This window comes from Oryza sativa, chromosome 8 (genome assembly GCF_034140825.1).
Source record: "Oryza sativa Japonica Group chromosome 8, ASM3414082v1".
Taxonomy (NCBI): Eukaryota; Viridiplantae; Streptophyta; class Magnoliopsida; order Poales; family Poaceae; genus Oryza; species Oryza sativa.
In genome coordinates this window covers 25,026,514-25,047,024 of record NC_089042.1, presented here as the reverse complement: position 1 = coordinate 25,047,024, position 20,511 = coordinate 25,026,514, and the positions used below count along the sequence as shown (strand labels likewise).

Sequence of the window (20,511 nt, the reverse complement as noted above, 5' to 3'; positions counted from 1 at the left end):
GCTGGCTATAGATCTGTAGCCCGCTGCTCTTCTCTCTCATTTTTTATCTCATTAAAATATGTTTGCAGCTAGCTAATAGTCTGCTATTGTACCTGCTCTTAGCTTAACTTCTTGTGTCATCTGGGCTTCCAGCATGATGAGGCGAAGTTACCTCATGCGCGATACAACAAGGAAGCCTACGCACCTCCTAGTCAACTAGGGATCACACTGAGTTGTAGATGTTTCAAATAGCCATGTTGTGTTTTGTATCGTGGTTTGCCATCACCACCGCGGTGCTCGTGGAAGGCAGGGTGTCAAGGTTTGCCATCACTGCCGCAACGCTTGTGGAAGGCCTGAGGAACCCACCCTTGTCATGATGGGATGGGGCAATTCCATTTCTCCATGTTGGACGCCCACATGGCATGCGAATCTGAGCAAACGATGAACTTGAAAGAGAAATTGAACTTGTAAGGGATATTTTGTATCAAAGTGAGTTGTAGATGGGGTGTAAAAAGACTTTGTGACGTACAGGGGTCATTTGGATTTTCCCAAATTTCGTTGAGAGTACTCCGTGTGTTAACGGAAATTATAATATTTCTATGATCACATACGTAGAATACGCTCGGGCCGATACCAGCACATCACATGCACACACCAACACATTTACAACTCCCCCACCCCAAATCATTTGCCCTATATATACGTATAGAACCAACTGCTGCCAGCATTTGAATTTTAAAAGTTGAATTTAAAGTTCTTTCATCGAAATTTATTTTTCAACATTTACTTTTAAATCACTGATGATACATATATAAAAGTTTTACCCACAAATTATTATGTTTTTGCTAATACGCTGTAGAGCACACATATTATTAGCACATGGCCAACCGATGGGGACCACAAACTAAAGAGAATGGATCAGTGAAAAATTTATGATCTTTTTTTTGGGAAACATGTTTGCGTATACATAATTTTAATTCCTAGGATAGGTGTGGAGTCATGCATCCATAACTCCATGCGACTATATACCCTAGTGCCTTTCTAGTTGGAAAAAAAAGAATTTATACTGATCTTTGTATAATATGTTTGGTTTTTTAGGGCTATTTGCATTTGAATATTGTTGTACACACTACTTGTACCCACAGTCTGCCTATAAAGGAAATTTACATGTGATGGATACATAGGACCCATGTCACATACCACCAATGAAAATTCAAAGGTGGCCAACTTAACCCATATTTAGTTAAGGTGGCCTCTTAAGCTGACCACCTCTAAAAATAGCCTCATATTTAGTGGCGGTTTACTTAAGCGATTGCTTAAGTCCGTATTTCTAGCGGTGGGCAATGAGAAGGAACACCTTATATATTGGTCCGCTCAATCTCTCCACCCCTGGCTCAATCTGTTCGTCCCTCCTCCCTTTGCTCCGCTCGCCTATCCTCCTCACGTGCTACCATCATCGTCGCCGCAACTCCTGCCATCACATAGCTAACTTGATCTCTCCCTTTCTGCCATGCCACCTTTCCCCTCAACCTCACCGCCCTATTGGTGCGGTGCTAGATCTCGCGTCCTACACCTCTAGGAAGTTGGATTGACCGCTTCCTTCCCTAGCTATGCCGCAACCCTCTCTCTAGCCACACCATCCACTATAGGATTTGTGCGATAGGGAGCTCAGATGGAGACGCATGAGGGTCTCCTCATTCCCTACCACACTACTTGAGTATATTGACGACGAGGGAACTACTGGGGCCTAGTGGCTAGCAGCAAGGTTGGTGAGCTAGCCACCCTAGGTTCGATTCCTCCCTTCTATAAAAATGTTTGAGGGGACGTCTCTCCCTCTACGACGGGTCCCTTGATGATCCGCACAATGTCGATGAGCAGTTCCTCGTTAGTGTTGTGCTCCAGGTACTATCTGGGATTGCATACCTCCACCATGACATCAAGCCCTAGCCTCCAACTTCCTCTCTCTCTCTCCCTCACACGCGCACGCGCGAAGATCGCTGACTCCTTTGTTGGCACCATCATCCTAAACTAGACGATGGACCCCTGCAACTCCTCTGTTGGCACCATCACCTGCATTAGCACTCGTCAGTCATGTAGTTGATGCAATACCTATTTGTTGCCGAACCACAACCACAGATACGCACCTGCTCATTGCCTCGCTGTCATGACTGAGACTCTGAATGAATCTCGATTCATCCTTTCTCTATTCTTTTTGTTGTCCCACAATTCTCCTCTTTTCTCACAGATTTGAGAGCTGCTGGAACATCTGCGTAGCCGAGGTCTCGAGATGGTGGGAAGACCGAGGCTGAGCTCGTTTGTTGTTTTTTTTACCCATGTTCTTCCCCTTTTAGCTGTCCAATTTTGTGAGATTTTATATTTGAAACCCTTTTTGCTATTCAATTTATGATATTCTATATGTGAATTTCGAACCGATAGGGTTGGGGGCAATGATTTTCTTCCTATGTGCTCCCTCTCTTCAAAAAAAAAAATCCAATCTAGATAGGGTGTGACCTACAACGAATCTAGGCAACCTCTTGCCCTGATTCGTTGTCCAGATTGAGTTTTTTTTTATGGAGGAGTATGTAAAGATATGCCAATTCATTTGACTTTTGAAATTGACAATGGGGGCAACGCAAGTGCAGACTGCAGAGAGCAACTGCATGTGCATCAAGCCGTACCTTCTTTTTCTAAAGAAGCTACCATAATGGGTTGACGTCACCAATGAAAAATCATTTACACATATGGTTGTCTAACACGAGCACCTACATTTTCCATGTGTGAAAATGCATCATTTTCCACGCCTTTTGTTAGAGGCTGTCGTCCGAACCACCTTTGCAAATGCATTTTAGCTGCCTTTAAAAATACGAGCAATTTTACGGTCTTTACGAAGATATCATGGGGTATTAAAAATTTAGGGTAAAATTTGATACCTCATAGTACCTACTTCCTCCGTCCCAAAAAAAAGATAAACCCTGGTTTCCGTGTCCAACATTTGACCGTCCATCTTATTTAAAAAAATTATGAAACAAAATTAAAAAGATAAGTCACGCACAAAGTATTAATCATGTTTTATCATCTAACAACAATGAAAATACTAATTATAAAAAAATTTCATATAAGACGGACAGTCAAACGTTCACACGGAAACCTAGGGTTTGCCTTTTTTTATGACTGAGGGAGTAGGTATCAAAAAGTACCAAATTTATAATAGAAAAGGTGGTACCTCCTCACGCATCAACCTTTCCTACCCTTGAAATAGAAGAGAAATGCATTAATGATTAACCACCGATTTTGCTGCATGCACGCCGCTGCACACACTGCTAGCTTCTACTATACCATAACATTATTCGAGGACGACGATTGCATCATCAGTCATGAATCATGATACGTACTAGTGCCTCCTGGCAAATGAAATTAAGCCGGCCAGGTTTTTTGTAATCTAGGGTGCATGCATGCATATGTATGCACAACCACACAGTAGCTAGCGTGTATATATTCTCGGTCTCGATCGATCGATTCTTCTGAGAATCCAAATCGAAAGATTCAATTGCTTAGCAGCTAGCAGCAGCAGCAGCAATGATCAAAGGCACCACATGATATACATCTCATGCATACAGCTAGCTAGCTCATTGATGCAACACTATAGCAAACGCAAGATGCACACACCTCTCTCTCCCCTGCAGCTTGACACTGTGATTACCTAAGCCATCGCACTGTGCTCATGCCTATGAAAACTACTGCATGCATGCGATATTGCCGGTCGATATCGCATGAATGCATCATGCACGATCATTGTCGCTAGCAAGTACTATATACTACTACCACCACCACACTCTCTCTGTCAATCAATCGAATCCATCCATGCATGCAGAGCCAAAACCAAACTGAAGGCTATAGCTACTAGTAGCAAATTAAACTTGCCTCGCAGATGCAGCGACATGGGATGCAAATGCTCTCCAGTGCAGCGTTTGGTCTTACATGTCTCGACCTCGGCATTGGTCATCATCATCATATGGAGAGAGACAGAGAGCAAGCCATTCAGTGTCGTCGTCTTCGATCGATATATAGTAGTATCTATCCATGCATATGATGCATTGATTTCATCCATGGATCGACACCACCTGAAGGATATAGTGAGAAAAAAGAAAGAGGAGTTGCAGGTGTTTGTAGTAGTTAGATTGGCATTGAATACGTACACTGTGCTTGTACATTGGCGTCGTCGTGTAGCGTAGTGTCGCGGTCCATTCCATCTCCGATCGATGCATATGGGTGATGGAGGGGAGGCGTCAGATTAAGTGTGAGAGCTGTGCATCACAGTGTATCCTCTCTCTCTCTGCGTGCAGAGCGAGCAGTCAGCTAGGTAGTGGCCCTGTCCAACCGCCGGCTACTGTTCCAATTGATTAGCCATCGGTGCGATCCCCTGTACATATATAATCCGGCCTCACCCGAATGCACCAAGGGAGATCGATCCATTAGTCCTGTGTGAAAAATACAAGTTACATAGTAGTATAAAAGTTTCTAAATTATGTATATGCAAAACTTGATCACATGGCCTAGAGATTAGTTCTATGTTTTGCAATTGACAAATGATCAGTTGTACGAATTGAGAAACGTGAGTTATACGAAATGCCATGAAGCGTTTTTTTCTTTCTTTCTTTGCCATCTATCGTCATCGGTTGACCACTAGTTGACCTCCGCTAACCCTATGTAGAAAAAAAAAGAAATCAAATTTACCCGTAGAATACGGAGTGGCTCGCCTATCAGTGCCACGGAAGTGTAGAGCAATTAACAAGCACATAGATATATACTCCCTTCGTTCCAGAAAAAAACTCAACTCTCTATCCAAATTCATTGTATTAGGAGGGGTCACATTCCTCCTGGATTAATTTTTTTTGGAAATTCATTGTACTAGGAGAAACCACATCCCCTTTTAGATTGAGTTTTTTTTTATGGAATAGTGGAATTATGTACTAATAGAAAAACATTCACCATTGACGTCTTGACGATCAATTAAGTGATGTATATATCCATGCAATGTTTGGAGGGCAAGAGAGGACAGTGGGGGGGGGGGGGGTGGAGACAATGAGGTAGTAGAAGAGGATACGTACGAGATGTCATGATATATATGATCCGGGCAGACGGGCAGACAGAGTGGGTTCAAGGTATAAACCATAAACTCCAAACAGTGAGGCCATTTAATTGGAAATAGTAGCCAGAGAACAAGGGACTGCTGGTGTGATGCATACATAGTGTTGTGGTTGCACGGCGGGACAAGAGGCGGACTGGATCATATCGATGGCATTTATGTCCATCCATCCATCCATCTATGAGAGAGAAAGAGAGAGTGAGAACAGGGAGAGAATAGTACTACAGGGAGGGTACTCAAACCATGCATGGTAATTAAAATTAAAGGAGGCATCCAATATGTATAATCTCACCATCAGTCGTGTCAATCAATGCATGTTTTCTCCTTCTTTCCTTTCGATTGTTAGCTCTGCATGCATGCCCCAAATTAATCAAAGAGAGTATCAAATCAGTTTGATCATATCCTAGCGACCGAGTGTGATAGATTTATTCAATTCGTATTCATTTAATTGGGTGGGGAAGTTTCCATTATGTCTATAGATGAGGATCGAGTGAATTATTCCATTTGAATTGGCTGGAAAATCCGTACCTTAATTACTCGATCAGTTCTAGTAGTCTCCATATATCTTATCTGAATAGAAGCTTTAAAAGGAACAGCAAACATATCTCCGTATTTCAAGCTTGGTGGGGCTCGTACGTTGTCTCACCTCACGGTCCGGTGTACCACATAAGTCTGTTCTGAGGTGAGCTTCTGCTGATTTCTAGTGCAGAAAATTAAAGGTTGTCACTTGATGAACCTGTCGATCGATCAGTTGGTAGTTATTATCTCCGTTCCCAAATACTCACCAGACACTGTTTACAATCAAACTCTGATTACTCTTATTTGAGTAATAAATCTGTAAAATGTTTGAAGATATACCATGGTATTATTGAAGTACTATGTTGTAATGTTAAATATGATTATACAATATTTGTTCATGAAAATATTATTGAAGTATGTTGTATGTTAAATATGATTACACAATATTTGTTCATCAAAATATTATATCGACTATCGGATTAAAGTAACGCTTGTCAATAGTGTAAGTAATCCCTCCATTTTAAAATATAACTATCCAAAGGTCGGTCTAAATGGAAATGGAGTAGCTAGCTACTTGTCGGACTAGTGGGATGTACATGCATGTGTACTCCCTCCATCTACTTTTGATAGTCATATTTCATCTTGGCACACAGACCAAGGATAATTAATTCTACTTATTATCCATTTAAATATGCTACTAGTCATTCCTCGTAAACAAGCGATTCATTAATATTTACATTTCTCAATGCCCATGTAGCCAATCATGTATGGAAGAATGAAGAGTCATGCATTAAATCCAAGAAAGTCATTAAGATGATAAGTTGTTGGATTGAAATATGCCTATTAAAAATAAATTTTTCAGATTTGGAAATATGACTATCAGTATGTCCTTGTCTAGCTAGGTCGTCATCAGGTCACATAAATTTCAACCTAGCAGTCCTGATTCTCGATGTTTCAATCCATATATGCACACTCTATCCGTACTAAAATAAGTACAGCTGTGTAATGGTTGCACTTATTTTGGGACTTAGTAGTGTTTTTAAGCATGGTGTTTACTAGTACTGTAATCATCACTCGTCCACATGTTCATGTCTCTCAAGAAGTTGTTCGATCAAAGTTCAGTAACGGCTTTGATTTGTATGGATCGGATTGCCTCCATAATTTTATTTCCCAAAGCTAGCCAACTCTATTTATCTTGGTTTAGGGTCTGTTTGGGGGAGCTTTAGATTCTGAGAAGTAGCTATTTGGTAGCCAGCTTCTGAGAATCTGGAAAAGCTCTGAAACCCAGCTTCTCCAGCTTCTTAGTTCATTTTTCAGAATTTGTAACTACATATTCTCAGAAGCTGTGGACTGTTTGGGCAGCTTCTAGTAGAAGCAGCTTTTGGGAAAAGCTGCAGCTGGGACAAGCTCCCCCAAACAGGGCCTTAATCTGGCTAATTCCCTCCGTTTTATAATGTAAGATTTTTTAGCATTGCCCACATTCATATAGATGTTAATGAATCTAGACATATATGTGTATCTAGATTCATTAACATTTACATGAATGTGAGCAATGCTACAAAGTCTTACGTTATGAAACGGATGAAGTACAAGTGTGAACAAGCAATATTGGAGCATTACACTGCCTTATTTAAACAAGGCGTAGTACATATACATACCTTTCAAGCTTCCGTTTCTACAAAATTGATCTCCTGTATATTGCTAATCTATTTTGTTCAAGCGCATATACGATTCTGGATACTTAGAAAAGTTTCCGACGCATTAATACTCTGACCGGTCAGAGTTCATTGTAATTAAGTTATCGAAGGATACTAATTATCTAAAATGATACTCCCTCCGTTTCAAAATGTTTGACACCGTTGACTTTTTAACACATGTTTAACCGTTCGTCTTATTAAAAAAATTATGAAATATGTAAAACTATATGTGTAAATGAAAGTATATTTAACAATGAATCAAATGATATGAAAAGAATAAATAATTAGTTAAATTTTTTGAATAAGACGAATGGTCAAACACGTACTAAAAAGTGAACGGTGTCAAACATTTTGAAACGGAGGGAGTAATACACTAAATTAGTACAAATGTTATTCGAATGACAATAAAATTTAATGGTAACAGATATCTCACTGACTGTGAAAGGTCAAACCGACATCATCTTTTATTGGAGGGACCAGAGAGTGCAACGAAAGTACCATTCATGTTTAATCTATTTGAAGATACCATTTCATTCGGTCAGTCAATCTAAGGGTATACTATACAATGATCATTAATAGGGATCTCTTAGCTTTATTAATTAGGGATGTTTGATGATATGGAAGAGAGAGAAGCAAGGAGAGAGAAACATCGTTGCTACGGTTAACAATGGCTTAGCAACGACTCTTAATCTATAGTATAAAATAGAAACTTTGGCTGTGTTTAGATCCAAAGTTTAGATCCAAACTTCAGTCCTTTTCCATCACATCAACCTGTCATACACACACAACTTTTCAGTCACATCATCTCCAATTTCAACCAAAATCCAAACTTCGCGCTGAAACACAACCTTTGCTGCATGAGAGTGTGAAAAAGGAAAGAATAGTAATAAAAGGACACTTTTATAGATTAAAGGTTTAGAATCTTTGTTATCTCCACTATTGTAAGGATAGTCTCTAAATAAACATACATTATCTAAAAGTTTTTATGAGCTCTACATATGAACATGCCCTAAGTAGTCCTACATATTCTAAATTTGAGCAAGTGTCAGATACCAGTACTCTCTTTTCTAAATTACTCCCTCCATCGATAAAAGTTACACCTATTTCACATTTGAGTTTTTTCAAATAAGTTGTTCCTATTTGTAGTCTTTATGCATTGAAGGCTTAAATGAAGAGATAAATATTTGTATCTTTGACTACCGGGTTTCTAAAAATTTATATGGTTTAACATCGTTTTGTTTTTAGATCCACCATGAGAAACATTTTTATAATATTTAACTAATTCGCATGTTGATTTTAGAAATTGATGTTTAAAGATAGAAAATTTTTAACTTAGGATAATAAAGCGAATGCTAAGTAATTTGAAACAAAGTGAATAATAATTCTTTCGTAGAACTGTTCAAAAAATAGACCACCTGCCAAATTTATTCGTTGCTAGCTAGAATAAACCATACCTTTGCCAATTGGTAGTGGCATGAGCCCAAGGCTGTACATGTACTGTGGCAGTACCCCTGTAACCACCGGCAGCACCGCCGCATCCGAAGGCCTCGGCGCTGTCCAGAGTCCAGACCAGGCCACAGCATCCAGGCCACCCAACCAAGCAGAAACCGGAGCCAATTCCAACTCCATCCTCCGACCCACATAAATGCTGAAGGAAACAGGCATGATTCCCAGCGAGCTAGCGTCCATCATCAGCCACGCCCATTTCACGCCCCAGGCAGCAGCAACAAGGCATGTGCTCCTCCGGGATGCATGCAGGCAGGCAAACCACCGTGCCCACAGCCATCCTCCCCATTCCTTCTTCTTCCTCTCCCTTTTCCTTCCCCTTAGCTTGTGTTGTCCTCCTCCTGCAAGAATCAACAAAGATCGATCAAGATGCAGCACAAACAGTAGGTGAAACATTAAATGATACTCACAAATAACAGCAGCAAAGCTTCGACTCAAAACATGTCGAACCCCCCACAAGTCCACAACAACAGATCAATAATATATCTTCTTCCCCCACATCAATAAAACAGGGGTACAGTAATGGCAGGCAAAAGGAACAAAGTGAAGCAAGTACACCGGTGTTATGAGCCTGACGGCTCCATTTCATCTTCCAGAGTAATCACCAGGCCACCATGGCAGAAAACCAGGCTGGTCATGCATCATGCACACGGGAGTAGGAAGGGCATGACACTTGGTCAATTGCCATGCCCCATTGGGCAAGTTTTTCAACATATATGAACAGTGGGGGAGAAGCACTCAACATTATGCATTAACATACAAGAATTGTCGCCGAATGTCCCAAATGATGAATTACAATTACAGTTTGAGGATCGGTCCTCAAGACCATGAATTCATGGTAGAAAAGTGTGCGCAGCATGGATTGGTTTTCATGTCGTCGGCTGATGTCAGGAAGGGGGGAAGGATTGCCTTCTTGTTCCACACGATATGCAGATTAAAGATTGTCACTTGTCAGCACAATCTCTCTCTGCATTTGGCAGCATAAAAATTCCTCCGATGAAGTGATGAGCCCTGGTAATGCATCAGTTCACAGATCACAGATGCAAATAACCTCCTTCCCATCCATTGAAATTGTAAGCATTTGTGTTGTTAGTATGGTGACTTTCCTGATGAATACCTAGCTCTGTCTCAGCATCCAAAACCTTTCAGTATATTACTCAACTCATTGATAACATCTGTTACCCTTGCATATGATCCAGGGAGATTTATGGCATGATACTCTAAGCTCTTCCAGTGTGAGATCAATGCAAAATGTGGGCGTCGATACATGCTGCTGATGATTTCAAGGACTTTTGTATCTGGGGTAGCTGAAACCAAGTGAGTTAGACCAGCCCCATGTGCCCCTATTACTACTGAAGCTTCCTGTATAGCACGCAGTTGCTCCTTCATGTTCATGTGGGCAAAAAGACCATTGATGACATTTATTTTGCATTTCTGACCTTTTGCCCAGCCCTCAATTGCATCATATACCTCCTTCTCATTGCTTAGTCTAGATTCAACCTTTCCACTGTGGCGTGGATGGGCCAAGTAGTCCTCTCGCCGAACAAAGAGAACATTGAGCCCATTTGATGTTTTGGATGACAGTATGTCATCCCTCAGAAGATCAAAAGAAGCTAAAATCATCTCACCAAATTCAGACAACCTTGCCGTTTTCTGGTGATCAGGCTTTTCTCTGAGGGACTCCGCAGAAGCACCTTCGCAGCTAAAGCTCTCACTAAGGCCCTTAAATAGCGCAGTCTCATAGCCCAATGGTGAAAGAATTGCATGTCGAAAACAAACAGGGCCAGAGAAATTCTTAACATATGTCACATTTGAGAAAAGTGCTTCCCATGTTTGCTCCAGTTGTGCCTGTGAATGTCAGATCATACTGTTAAAAGACAAAAGCATATACACTGTTATTGAGTAAAAAATGAGCCGTCTTGTTAACTAGCATTAATCACACAATATGCTGCCGCACTCATCAAACAGTATCTGCATGCATGTTTTCAGGTTTCGTTGAATAAAACCTATATGAATGGCAAAATTGAACCACCATGCTCCTGATTTGCAATATGAAGGAAATCATTGCACAAGAAACCCTACTCAGATATTTCCGTTGCATCATTAAATAGAAGAGGAATATAATTATCATTATTCTACTTGGTCCTGGCCTGACTTCACAGTAACAAGTCGAAAGAATCGCATGCAGTGCAGTCATGAAGTGATGAAACTGTTCTGCTATTTATGAGCAGGTTTTGAGATGATGGGTGAAGAGGCATGCTCTAAAATGGCAAAATGGTTAACCCCAGTTGACTGATTTTATGACCAATAAAGTCAAAGTTCTGCTTCTTGTTTCACTTTCTAGTATTTCAATACAACTGTCTGTAACTGTACTTCTCTAAGATGACGTTGATACTCTCCTGAAGTGTATTCCAATGTACTACAAATTAAGCTATTGTAATAACCCGGAAAGAGGAGAATCACATTATAAAGGAGCGAAGGGAAATGGAAATGTGGCAGCCTGGCTGGCAGGGAAATGAGGAAGGGAAACAGACTAATTACCATAAAGTCCATAACTCAGGCTATATAGTTCATGAAATAGACCAACTAAACTGCAGTGCATCAACAATCAAAGAATGTAGCAACTCAAAATGCATCACGTGTAACGTACCTTGCAATGTCCATCCACAAAGACCACATTAGGGCGGTTAGGTAAATCCGTGACTCTGGAACTGACATATGCACTGTACCAGTCCGTAATTGTGTGGAAAAGGTTTGCATATTCAAAACGAGTTACTAGAAGTGTTGGTTCTTCAACCCACTGCAACAAATATAATAACATTAGAAAGGAATTTATCCTAGGGGAGCTTTACGAAAATATTACTGTGATATGTATACATTGGTGAAGAAATGAATCCTGCAATATAACAATAGGAGTCATGGAATGAATTCAATGCTCTGCTTCTTGAGAGGTTCATGTGTTTCTTCATAAAAAATCTAGTGTTATAAAGGCTACAAAGATACATCTTCAAAGCTCAAAACAGACTACCCATATCCAAGCAAAATTTTAAGCAATTCGCTAAATAGTCAACTACATCTGTATTGATATGGTAAATTTGCAACCAATCAGAACTAAATCAAATAACCAAAAGCATGAGTACAGTGCATCAATCAAGGCATCAAATATGTTACAGCAATACAGTTGCACAAGGCGTCGGCACGATTAACTTGACTAATCAAATAACCGAAAGCTTTTTTTTTCTCCCTAAACCAAATAACCGAATCAAAATATTTATTCATTATATAGCCAGTTGGTTCTCATGGGGTTCTCATTAACAAGAGAAAAAGAAAATTCCATCAAACTGCCAAGTCAACAGTAGAACAAAAAAGAAAGGGAGGGAATGAAACAACTATAACCACTTTGAAGACTGAAATTATAGCCTGTAAGATTTCTTGCCCACACCCATCTCCCTCACCAAACAAAAAGAAAGGAGCTCATTGACTCATTGTTAGGAGTTCCCATACTAGCCCAATAAACCTGTGGCCAGCACTAACATTGCTGCCTTGCTATTTGCCAATTTGCCAGATCCAATAGTGGGTGCCACCCAGAGCAGATGTTATCTTGCTGAACCAAACTAACTCAAACTCAATTGCTCGCCGCTAGTCCTCAGTCCTCTGTTGCAGGAGCAGAAGAGCAAGGACTGAGGACCCAAACTCAATCAAATTCTTTTACACCCTGGCCTTCTTGAAATTTCCTCGCAATCGATTAATTAATTAAATTTAGTCGCAATTACTACAGGAAACATGCTATAAACATCTTCCCACCTTTTGCCATGGACTCTACTCATTATTACTCCTACAGTTCAAATCATTGTTGCAATCTTCATAGATATATGAAATGTTTAAGCAAGTCAGTGTTCATGTGAACCGGATCCAACATACAACAATAAATTCTCCCAAATTTACACTTCCAATTTTAGCTACTACTACTGGTTACTGAGGCAAAGAGTGTGTGTACCTGCGAGCAGTGTAGCTCGCCGGGCGGCACGACGCGCCCCGAGTCGAGCAGCGACCTCATCGTGTGCATCCCGATCCCGCCGGTGGGCACGTAGGCGTCGAGGAACCCCGCTTCCACCAACGGCCCCGTCCTCTTCGCCGCCGCCTCCACCTGCAGCGCGCCGGGCTCGTACTTGGGCAGCTCCTCCTCCTCGGCGCGGCCCATCACCTGGTCGAGCGGCTCGCCGCCGCGCGACATCGCGATGAGCCCCGGGTCGAGCCGCACCCTCCCGCCCTCGCAGATCGAGCTGCGCAGCGTCTCGCTGTGGTGGCACCGGAACCACCCGCCGCCGCCGCCGCCCCGCGCGGGGAGCACGTCCACGAGGCGGGAGAACCCGTTCCCGAAGTACCCCTCACAGGAGTGCTTCGGCGGCGGCCGAACGGAGGCGGACGTCCACGGGAGGAAGGAGGGGAGGCGAGGCCATGGCTTCTGCGAGGACGGCGCTTCTACCCGCACACGGTCCACGGCTCCTCCTCCTCCGCCTCCTCCGGCTGCGTCCACGGCGTCGCGCTCGGGGTCAGCGGCAGGGTGCGGGTGCGGGTGCGGCGACTGGTGGCGGAGGAGGTACGCCGCGAACGAGACGGCGTAGATGGCGAAGACGGCGAGGAGGACTCGGGGGATGATGCGGCGTAGCCGATGGTTGTTGCTGTTGTTGTGGTGGTGGTGGTGGTGGTACGTGCGTACAGGCATCATCGCCTTCCGCCGCCGGCGAGGTGCTCGTCGTCGTCGCCGCCGGCGAGGTTCTCGGCGGCGTAGATCGGGGTTGAACGGATCTCGGAAGCGGTCGCGAGCGAACTCGCGGAGACGAGATCGCCTGACCCTTGTGCAGCTTGCCGTTGTGTCACTGACGTGTGGGCCATAGTAAAAGTGGGGCCCACATGTCAGTGTCGCAACTCCAAACTGAACAAAGTCGGGGGAAGTGTGGGCCCACCAGATCGGACGGCTGAGATTCATCGCGATGGTGTTTGGTGAGAGCTTTTGGTGTTTTTTGGACGGCTGCGATCCATTTCGCCTTTTCTACTTTTTTTTTCCCTTTTTCTGGTGATGAAGTATCGTCGATCTCGCGAGGACGGCGGCGCGTGGCGGTGTGCGGTGGCCGGAATCGTGCATCGCCGCCTCCGATGGGGCTCAGATCACCGGCGAGCCGCCACTGCAAGCTACCTTGACCAACCCAGCTTTGGCGGAGATCAGTTGCGGCGCAGGTGTATGCCATGACTAGCGAGAGCAAAGGTGAAGAACTACTTTATCCAGAATCTTTTTTTTTTATTTTTGTTCTTGGTGAATCTTGCCTAGAAATTTCCATTTCCTTGCTTCGATAAAGAGAGAAAAGATTATCGGTTTGCTTGCACGGTGTGACGAACAGAAAAGGTGCGGGATCGCACGGCTAGTTTGAGGTGTTCTTAACAATGAATAATTGAACAGGATTTGAGAAGTGATCAAGCTCGATCAGATTAAAGGGGATCAGCTCACTTCTGATATTTCAGATGTTCCCTTCTGATACATTAGCGTATTTCAGGATCACAGGTACGTAATCGTCAGCACAAAGTAACTACCTGACTATCTAACTTTCTTTTTTCTTCAGGATGAAGTCTGAATTTTTGGGATACGATTACCTAACAAGTTACACATGCTTGTAGTTTGCAGTAACAGGAATACAGGATGGTCTGACAACTAATATGTTGAATTAATTATTGTCCTATGGCTTCTCCAGAAGCAATTAGGTTAATTGTTTGTTTTTTAATCTTCTGTGTCACAGTCTTCTGAATGATTTTCAGAGTAAGATATCAGGATCTAAGGGTCAGAGTGTTTCTTTGGAACTCTAGATGCATTTTACATCATAGTATTGTTATTTCAATCTCAGGATTGAGTGCAAGCAATCTGTTTGTACAAAATACAGTCATCTGAACTCTAGAAAGTTAGTTAAATATTATGCTAACTCACGTTATGCAAGTGAACTGTTCCATTAGAATGTACTCAGGTATGGTACTGTAACAATGATGCTGATGTTCATACAGTTAATATAGGATTGCGATTTTTCTCATTCAACAATTCATAGCCATAACTAAATCATTTACTTGTTTTTGCAACTTATTCAAATTTTGATGTTTGATTGTTTTCTAGTGTACTACACTTCCCTAGAACGTGTGTCACTCGCACTCTCTGAGATGGACAGCTACATATGAACAAACTACTAATAATTGAGAGTACTTATCACTAGTAACTTTTTGAGATGTACTCCATCTTATAAGCAATCAACCAGTAGTTTGACAATATCAGGCTTTCAGCTTTCTTGTACCACATATTCTGTTCAATTTAATATATATGCCGACACTCTTTTAACTTTACATATTTTGTGAAGAACAATAAGCTATAGCACCTCTAGAGGATAAGACCTGCATATTGTACGCTCATCTGAAGGATATGGATTGTTTGAATACGTTTCATTTTGATCATTCTTCTATTGTCTGCTTGTCTTCCTTGCTTCTGTCTTGACAAGAAATCTGATCTCCCGGGGCACGTCTCAGATACAGTAATACAGAACGGCTGAGAAATCCCTATGGTTACTCTTATACAAACCATGCCATCTGACCCCTCAACAATAGTTCAGGCATGAGATACAGAAACAGAAACTACTGTACATTCTCAAAAACTTCATATTTATGTTCCTATGACTTGATGTCCATGCCAAAAATCGTTGATCCTGAACGATCAAATTAACAAAAAAAAGCATTAGATTAAGTCAGAAAACAACAGTAAGTTACTAACTACTGACTAATCCTTAATGTTGATCTGTGCAGGAATGTTACCTAATGTTGGCAGTAAGACTGTCAGAGCTGCAATGGCAACAATTTTCAGGGGCAACCCAGTGGCCACCAGATCCTTGATGGTAATGTAGCCGGTGCTGAAGCCGACAACGTTTGACGGCGATCCGGTGGGCAACAAGTATGACAACTGGGCCCCGATTGCGCCGGAAACCATGAGCAAGGCAGGGTGCACCTCAATGGATTTGGCAAGTTCAGCGAACAATGGCAGCACCAGCGTCGTGGTTGAGTCGTCAGAAGTGAACTCTGTCATGATCCCGCTGAAAACGCAGGCGACAGGCACGATCACCAGCGTCGGCGCCCCTTTCAGGAACCTGAGGCCGTTGGAGAGGATGTCGGTGAGGCCGCTCGTCTTGAAGCCATCGGCAATGGCGAATCCTGCGCCGAGGAGAAGGATGATGTTCCACTGGATCTTCTTGCACTTGTTCCAGTCCATCAGCTTCTCACCCTCCCTCTTCCCGCTGGGGATTATGAACAGAAGGGTGGCCATCATGATCTGCATTGCAAAGTGATTTGCTTCTGTATAAGATCAGGTAAATGCAACTGGCTCGCTAGCCCAGTAATTTTTGTCTTTGTGATTATTTTAGCACTTACAGTAACTGTGCCATCCCCAACTTTATTGTGGAAAAGAACTCCCCATCCAGGGATGTTGTCTGTTATGTTCCTACTCATCCACAGCACAACTAGGCCCTGCAAAAAAAAAAAAGAAAAAAAAGAAAAAAAAAAGGGTCCATTTCAGTTAGTTTTACCAAGATAGCACAAATAATCAGTTTCAATTTGTATGACAGAAACCAAACCCTGCATATTCTTCATATTGAAATTTATGGTCATAAAATCAGAACATAGCTAGTGTTGGATTAGAAAAAAAAAATAGAAATAGAATTTTACCCCAAACACAGCCAAGACCATCTTCTCTGCAAAAGCCATTGGACCTGTCATAGATCATGACACCTCATCAGACAATCATGGACTTAGAATTAGATACTGAATTTGTGGCTGTTATTAATCAACTGTTGAGGCAGAAAAATACTTAGCCCAATCAGAATTATCCAAGTGATGACCACAGGTCAATTGTCAACTTTTTAGCAGTGATATACAACCAAAGGTAAACACATTTTTTATGTTCTAGGTAGCAATATTTTGGAACGGATATACTCCCTCTGTGCCTAAATATTTGACGCTGTTGACTTTTTTAAACGTGTTTGACCATTCGTCTTATTAAAAACTTTTGTGAAATATGTAAAACTATATGTATACATAAAAGTATATATTTAACAATTAATCAAATGATAGAGAAAAAATTAATAATTACTTAAATTTTTTGAATAAGACGAACGGTCAAACATGTTTAAAAAAGTCAACGGCGTCAAATATTTAGGGACGGAGGGAGTAGATAGTATCAAGAAACGGGATGTCACGTATACCTAACAAGCTGAGCTCTCGTCTCAAATGGCTTCTGTCGAGGTAGGCGGAGAGGGCCTTGGCGGTGTTGTTGGAGCAGTACATGAGGCAGAGGGTGAGCCAGAGCGCGAGGAAGAGGATGATCGCCATGGGGAGGCCGAAGGACATCCATGAGCTGAAGGTGATGGGCCTCTGCTCCGGGAAGTAGGACGACCACATCCCCACCAGGATGATGTTCACGCCGGTGCCGGTCAGCGTCGCCATGCCGCCGATCGCCGACGCGTACACCACGCCGAGCACCACCGCTTTGGAGAATCGCCGCACCTCCTGCCCGCCGCCGTCGTCGATGTCGCCGCGGGGGAACCTCTGCAGGATCCCCGTCGCCACCGGCATCATCATGACCGTGCACGCCGTGTTGTGGATCCACATGCTGACGAGCGCGGTCGTGCCGGTGACGCCGAGGAGCAGCAGCGACGGCCGCACCGGATCGCCGCAGAAGAGGGACAGCACGTTGAGGGCGAGGCGGCGGTGGATGCGGTGGTGGTCGACGGCGAGGGCGAGGATGAAGCTGCCGAGGACGAGGGAGATGACGTCGCCCATGTACGCCCTGGCGACGTCGTCGGAGGAGGAGATCCCCAGGGCCGGGAAGAGGAACAGCGGCGCCATGGACGCGACGGCGAGCGGCACGGCGCCGGTGACCCACCAGAGGAACACCCACGCCAGCACGCCCAGCATGTTCCGCGCCTCGCCGTGCCCGTCCCCGAGGTCCACGGCGGCGCACACCGCCGCGCACGCCGCCGGCCCCGCCGCGATCGCCGGGTACTTGTGCGCGAGCAGAGCGCGCACCCACGCCGCCGCCGCCGACGACGCCGGACGTCGACGATCACCCTTCGCCATCGTCCCGCCCCTCGCCGCCGGCAGCAGCAGCGGCGCCTCCACGTCGTCCGACGAGCTCTCGCCGTAGCTGCTGCCGTTCTTGTCCATGCCGATGAACTGATGGATCGTTCGCCGCCGCCGCCGTGGTTGGCCTCAGCTCGCCTCGTCTCGGCTGGTTTTATAGCAGCTAGGGCGACACTTAAAATGGATGGAGAAGTGATCTGGCCAAGTTTAAATTCACCGGAAAAATACGCAAAAATTTCAAAAATAGACGATAAAAACATTTAAAATGATGGCGAATCGTTGCCACGTGGAAGGCTCGTGCCAGGGAAACGAGGGGCGTGATGAGTTGTCGCCACGTCGCATGGTGGCATTTTTAGCTAAGCTTCCCTGATATTTTTGGAGGCGGTGTCTTCCCTTCAGAGTTCAGATGCAATATAATGCTTCCTCCGGTCTTGCCATGGAGTAGAATTTGTTTGAATTCAGTGAAGAGTTGTTCAAACTCTACGAAAGAAAATCTATTCAAATAGCTCAATCGTTTACTCTTCGTCTTATTAGGCACATATAAAAACATAGTTTTAGAATTCATTTTGATGTTTTCTTATCGATTAGTATTGGTTTTTTAAAGCGCGAAGAATACATATATTAAAACTAAAGTTTGTTTTTTTGAAATTCACTTTTTAAGGTTTGTTATTAAAATTAAAAACCTGTATTACTTGTTAATGACTTTCTACCTACTGACTTGCTTCTGAATCCTTTTCAGATAGGATATAGCAGAAAAGAGGTTCTAGAGATGATAGATATATATATATGCTTAGAGCTTCTACAGATAATTTCCGATGTGTTTAGGTCTTTAAGATGCCGGCCGTGAGCTGAGCTACTTGAGATTAATTTGTGGCCTAATTTGTGCGGCGGATGAGTTCGTGCACACGTGGAGATATTTATTTTTCAGCAAAGACAAAGCTAACTGTACCTTGATCAGAACCACAGCACAAAACAGATAAGATCAGACACCGTGACGATGATATTTGCCAAGTGGTAAGCGCAAAGCTAGAGTCTAAAAACTACTAGCAAAGTTGAGAGTTCGGACAACCTCAGATTTTTGCAATTTTCGTTCAAAGAATTAAACATCTATAGCTTCTACCATAAAATTGTACAATGATAATAAATAGAGACTATCTATATGTCGTTTGATAGAAAAACCGCCTCCGAAATCTCGCAAAATTTGCACTATTGGATTGTTTTGAGATTCGTTCAACAACACCTAACCTTAATCCCTCTTCCTTCTATGCTCATTCCCATCTCTAACCACAGTAGCCCACAAGTTCGTTTCCCTTCCCCCGTCCTCCCCCACCTCTTCCTTGTGCATGTGCATTCTCCCCGCTGCCACCCGACTGTGCCGTCACTCAACCTCACGGGTTGGACAGAGGGCATCTACAACGCCGCGCAAGGCCCCAGTCGGTATCATTTCCCTTTCATCTCTCTCCTCCTCCTTCCCGAGGCGGCGGCTAAGAGATGCCCCTACACCACCTCTTCCCTATCTCCCCACCGTTGTATTCGTCCACAACCGACCATCTCCTCCTAACCATAAGCTCACTTTGTCCTTGCCACCAACCCCGGCCGACTGCCCTCCACCATCCCCATGGCTTTGGTGCCTCATTGCCTGTCGTGTCCACCGCTCATCGCCAGACAACCATCTCCTACGATCATCTCTCTAAGCCCGGTGATCTCTTCCCTCTTTCCCCCTTGATCCCCACCTCCCCCCCCCCCCCCATCTAAACCCTAACTCCACTAGTGTTCATCGGGTCGTCACCAGTAGCCGGTGCTTCATGGGAGCTGGAGGAGAAGAACTTGGGCACACGAATCTTTACGTAAATCATGTGGTTCAAATCTCCGTTGATCTTTTGTAGCGTGCCATTCAGCAATTCCCTAATAAGAATCCCAAAGATCAGGGAAGAATGATGGGTATCTGTCGCCATTGTCTCCTCTGAACCTTGATTGCTTAACTGTTATTTGATTGATGCTTTAATATACACCACTAATTCTTCTCCCGCTTATGGCCAGAGGTGACTATGAGGGTGACTGGGCGCAATCATGTACGCTTGGCTGGGACCCCTGCCTCATGTCGATCTAGATCAAGCTGACAATTGGATGGACATTAATTCGTTCAGATTCAGCCAATCGAGACTGAATGCTGTCATATCCAAAGAGAAATATATCACCCCATGCCGTAGTTGACGAACTAATTAACCTGACACCTCTGTTAATTGGAGTAGTATTGAACTGTTAACACAATAACACTGTACTATAATGTAATGCAATGCCACTGTGTTCAAGGAGGCGTGCAAGCTAAGCTAATTAATACTAAGATGGTAATTAAGAGGTTGGATTCGTTTAGATAGCTAGGCTGCTAGCTAGCCGCTTTCGATCACCAGTTACAAAATTACGTAAACATGTTAATATTTTGAGTTTTTACATGGTAGGCCGATGAACAGGAGGTTTATTTATTTTAAAAGATATTTTTAACTT

General features: G+C 43.4%; 2 protein-coding genes and 2 long non-coding RNA genes across 4 annotated transcripts; 1 reads left to right on the top strand and 3 right to left on the bottom strand.

The window, feature by feature from the left end:
• Positions 1–7,774: 7,774 nt before the first annotated feature.
• LOC136351354 (uncharacterized) lies at positions 7,775–9,220 on the bottom strand. The gene is made up of 2 exons (XR_010734386.1): positions 8,796–9,220; positions 7,775–8,112 (listed from the first exon to the last, which is right to left on the bottom strand). It is a non-coding gene; the product is annotated as an uncharacterized lncRNA (long non-coding RNA).
• Positions 9,221–9,565: 345 nt separating this feature from the next.
• On the bottom strand, positions 9,566–13,669 carry LOC4345969 (beta-(1,2)-xylosyltransferase). Its single transcript, NM_001422619.1, has 3 exons — positions 12,845–13,669; positions 11,498–11,647; positions 9,566–10,695 (listed from the first exon to the last, which is right to left on the bottom strand). Exons 1-3 carry the CDS (start codon positions 13,574–13,576, stop codon positions 9,976–9,978), a joined length of 1,602 nt encoding a protein of 533 aa, NP_001409548.1. The 5' UTR covers positions 13,577–13,669; the 3' UTR covers positions 9,566–9,975.
• An 88-nt stretch (positions 13,670–13,757) lies between these two features.
• On the top strand, positions 13,758–16,126 carry LOC112939876 (uncharacterized). The gene is made up of 2 exons (XR_003243796.2): positions 13,758–14,113; positions 14,306–16,126. It is a non-coding gene; the product is annotated as an uncharacterized lncRNA (long non-coding RNA).
• On the bottom strand, positions 15,128–18,515 carry LOC4345968 (tonoplast dicarboxylate transporter). The gene is made up of 5 exons (NM_001422618.1): positions 17,130–18,515; positions 16,594–16,637; positions 16,300–16,395; positions 15,691–16,201; positions 15,128–15,584 (listed from the first exon to the last, which is right to left on the bottom strand). The coding sequence occupies exons 1-5, from the start codon at positions 18,088–18,090 to the stop codon at positions 15,550–15,552; spliced, it is 1,647 nt and encodes a 548-aa protein (NP_001409547.1). The 5' UTR covers positions 18,091–18,515; the 3' UTR covers positions 15,128–15,549.
• Between the last annotated feature and the right edge of the window lie 1,996 nt (positions 18,516–20,511).

Coding starts and splice junctions, on each gene's coding strand:
- LOC4345968 (NM_001422618.1), bottom strand. CDS start 18,090: ATGGACAAGAACGGCAGCAGCTACGGCGAGAGCTCGTCGGACGACGTG. Junction 16,202..16,299: donor TTGGGGATGGCACAGTTACT/GTAAGTGCTAAA, acceptor TTTGCAATGCAG/ATCATGATGGCCACCCTTCT. Junction 15,585..15,690: donor AGTCTTACTGCCAACATTAG/GTAACATTCCTG, acceptor TTGATCGTTCAG/GATCAACGATTTTTGGCATG.
- LOC4345969 (NM_001422619.1), bottom strand. CDS start 13,576: ATGATGCCTGTACGCACGTACCACCACCACCACCACCACAACAACAGC. Junction 11,648..12,844: donor GCGAGCTACACTGCTCGCAG/GTACACACACTC, acceptor TATTTGTTGCAG/TGGGTTGAAGAACCAACACT. Junction 10,696..11,497: donor TTGTGGATGGACATTGCAAG/GTACGTTACACG, acceptor TGACATTCACAG/GCACAACTGGAGCAAACATG.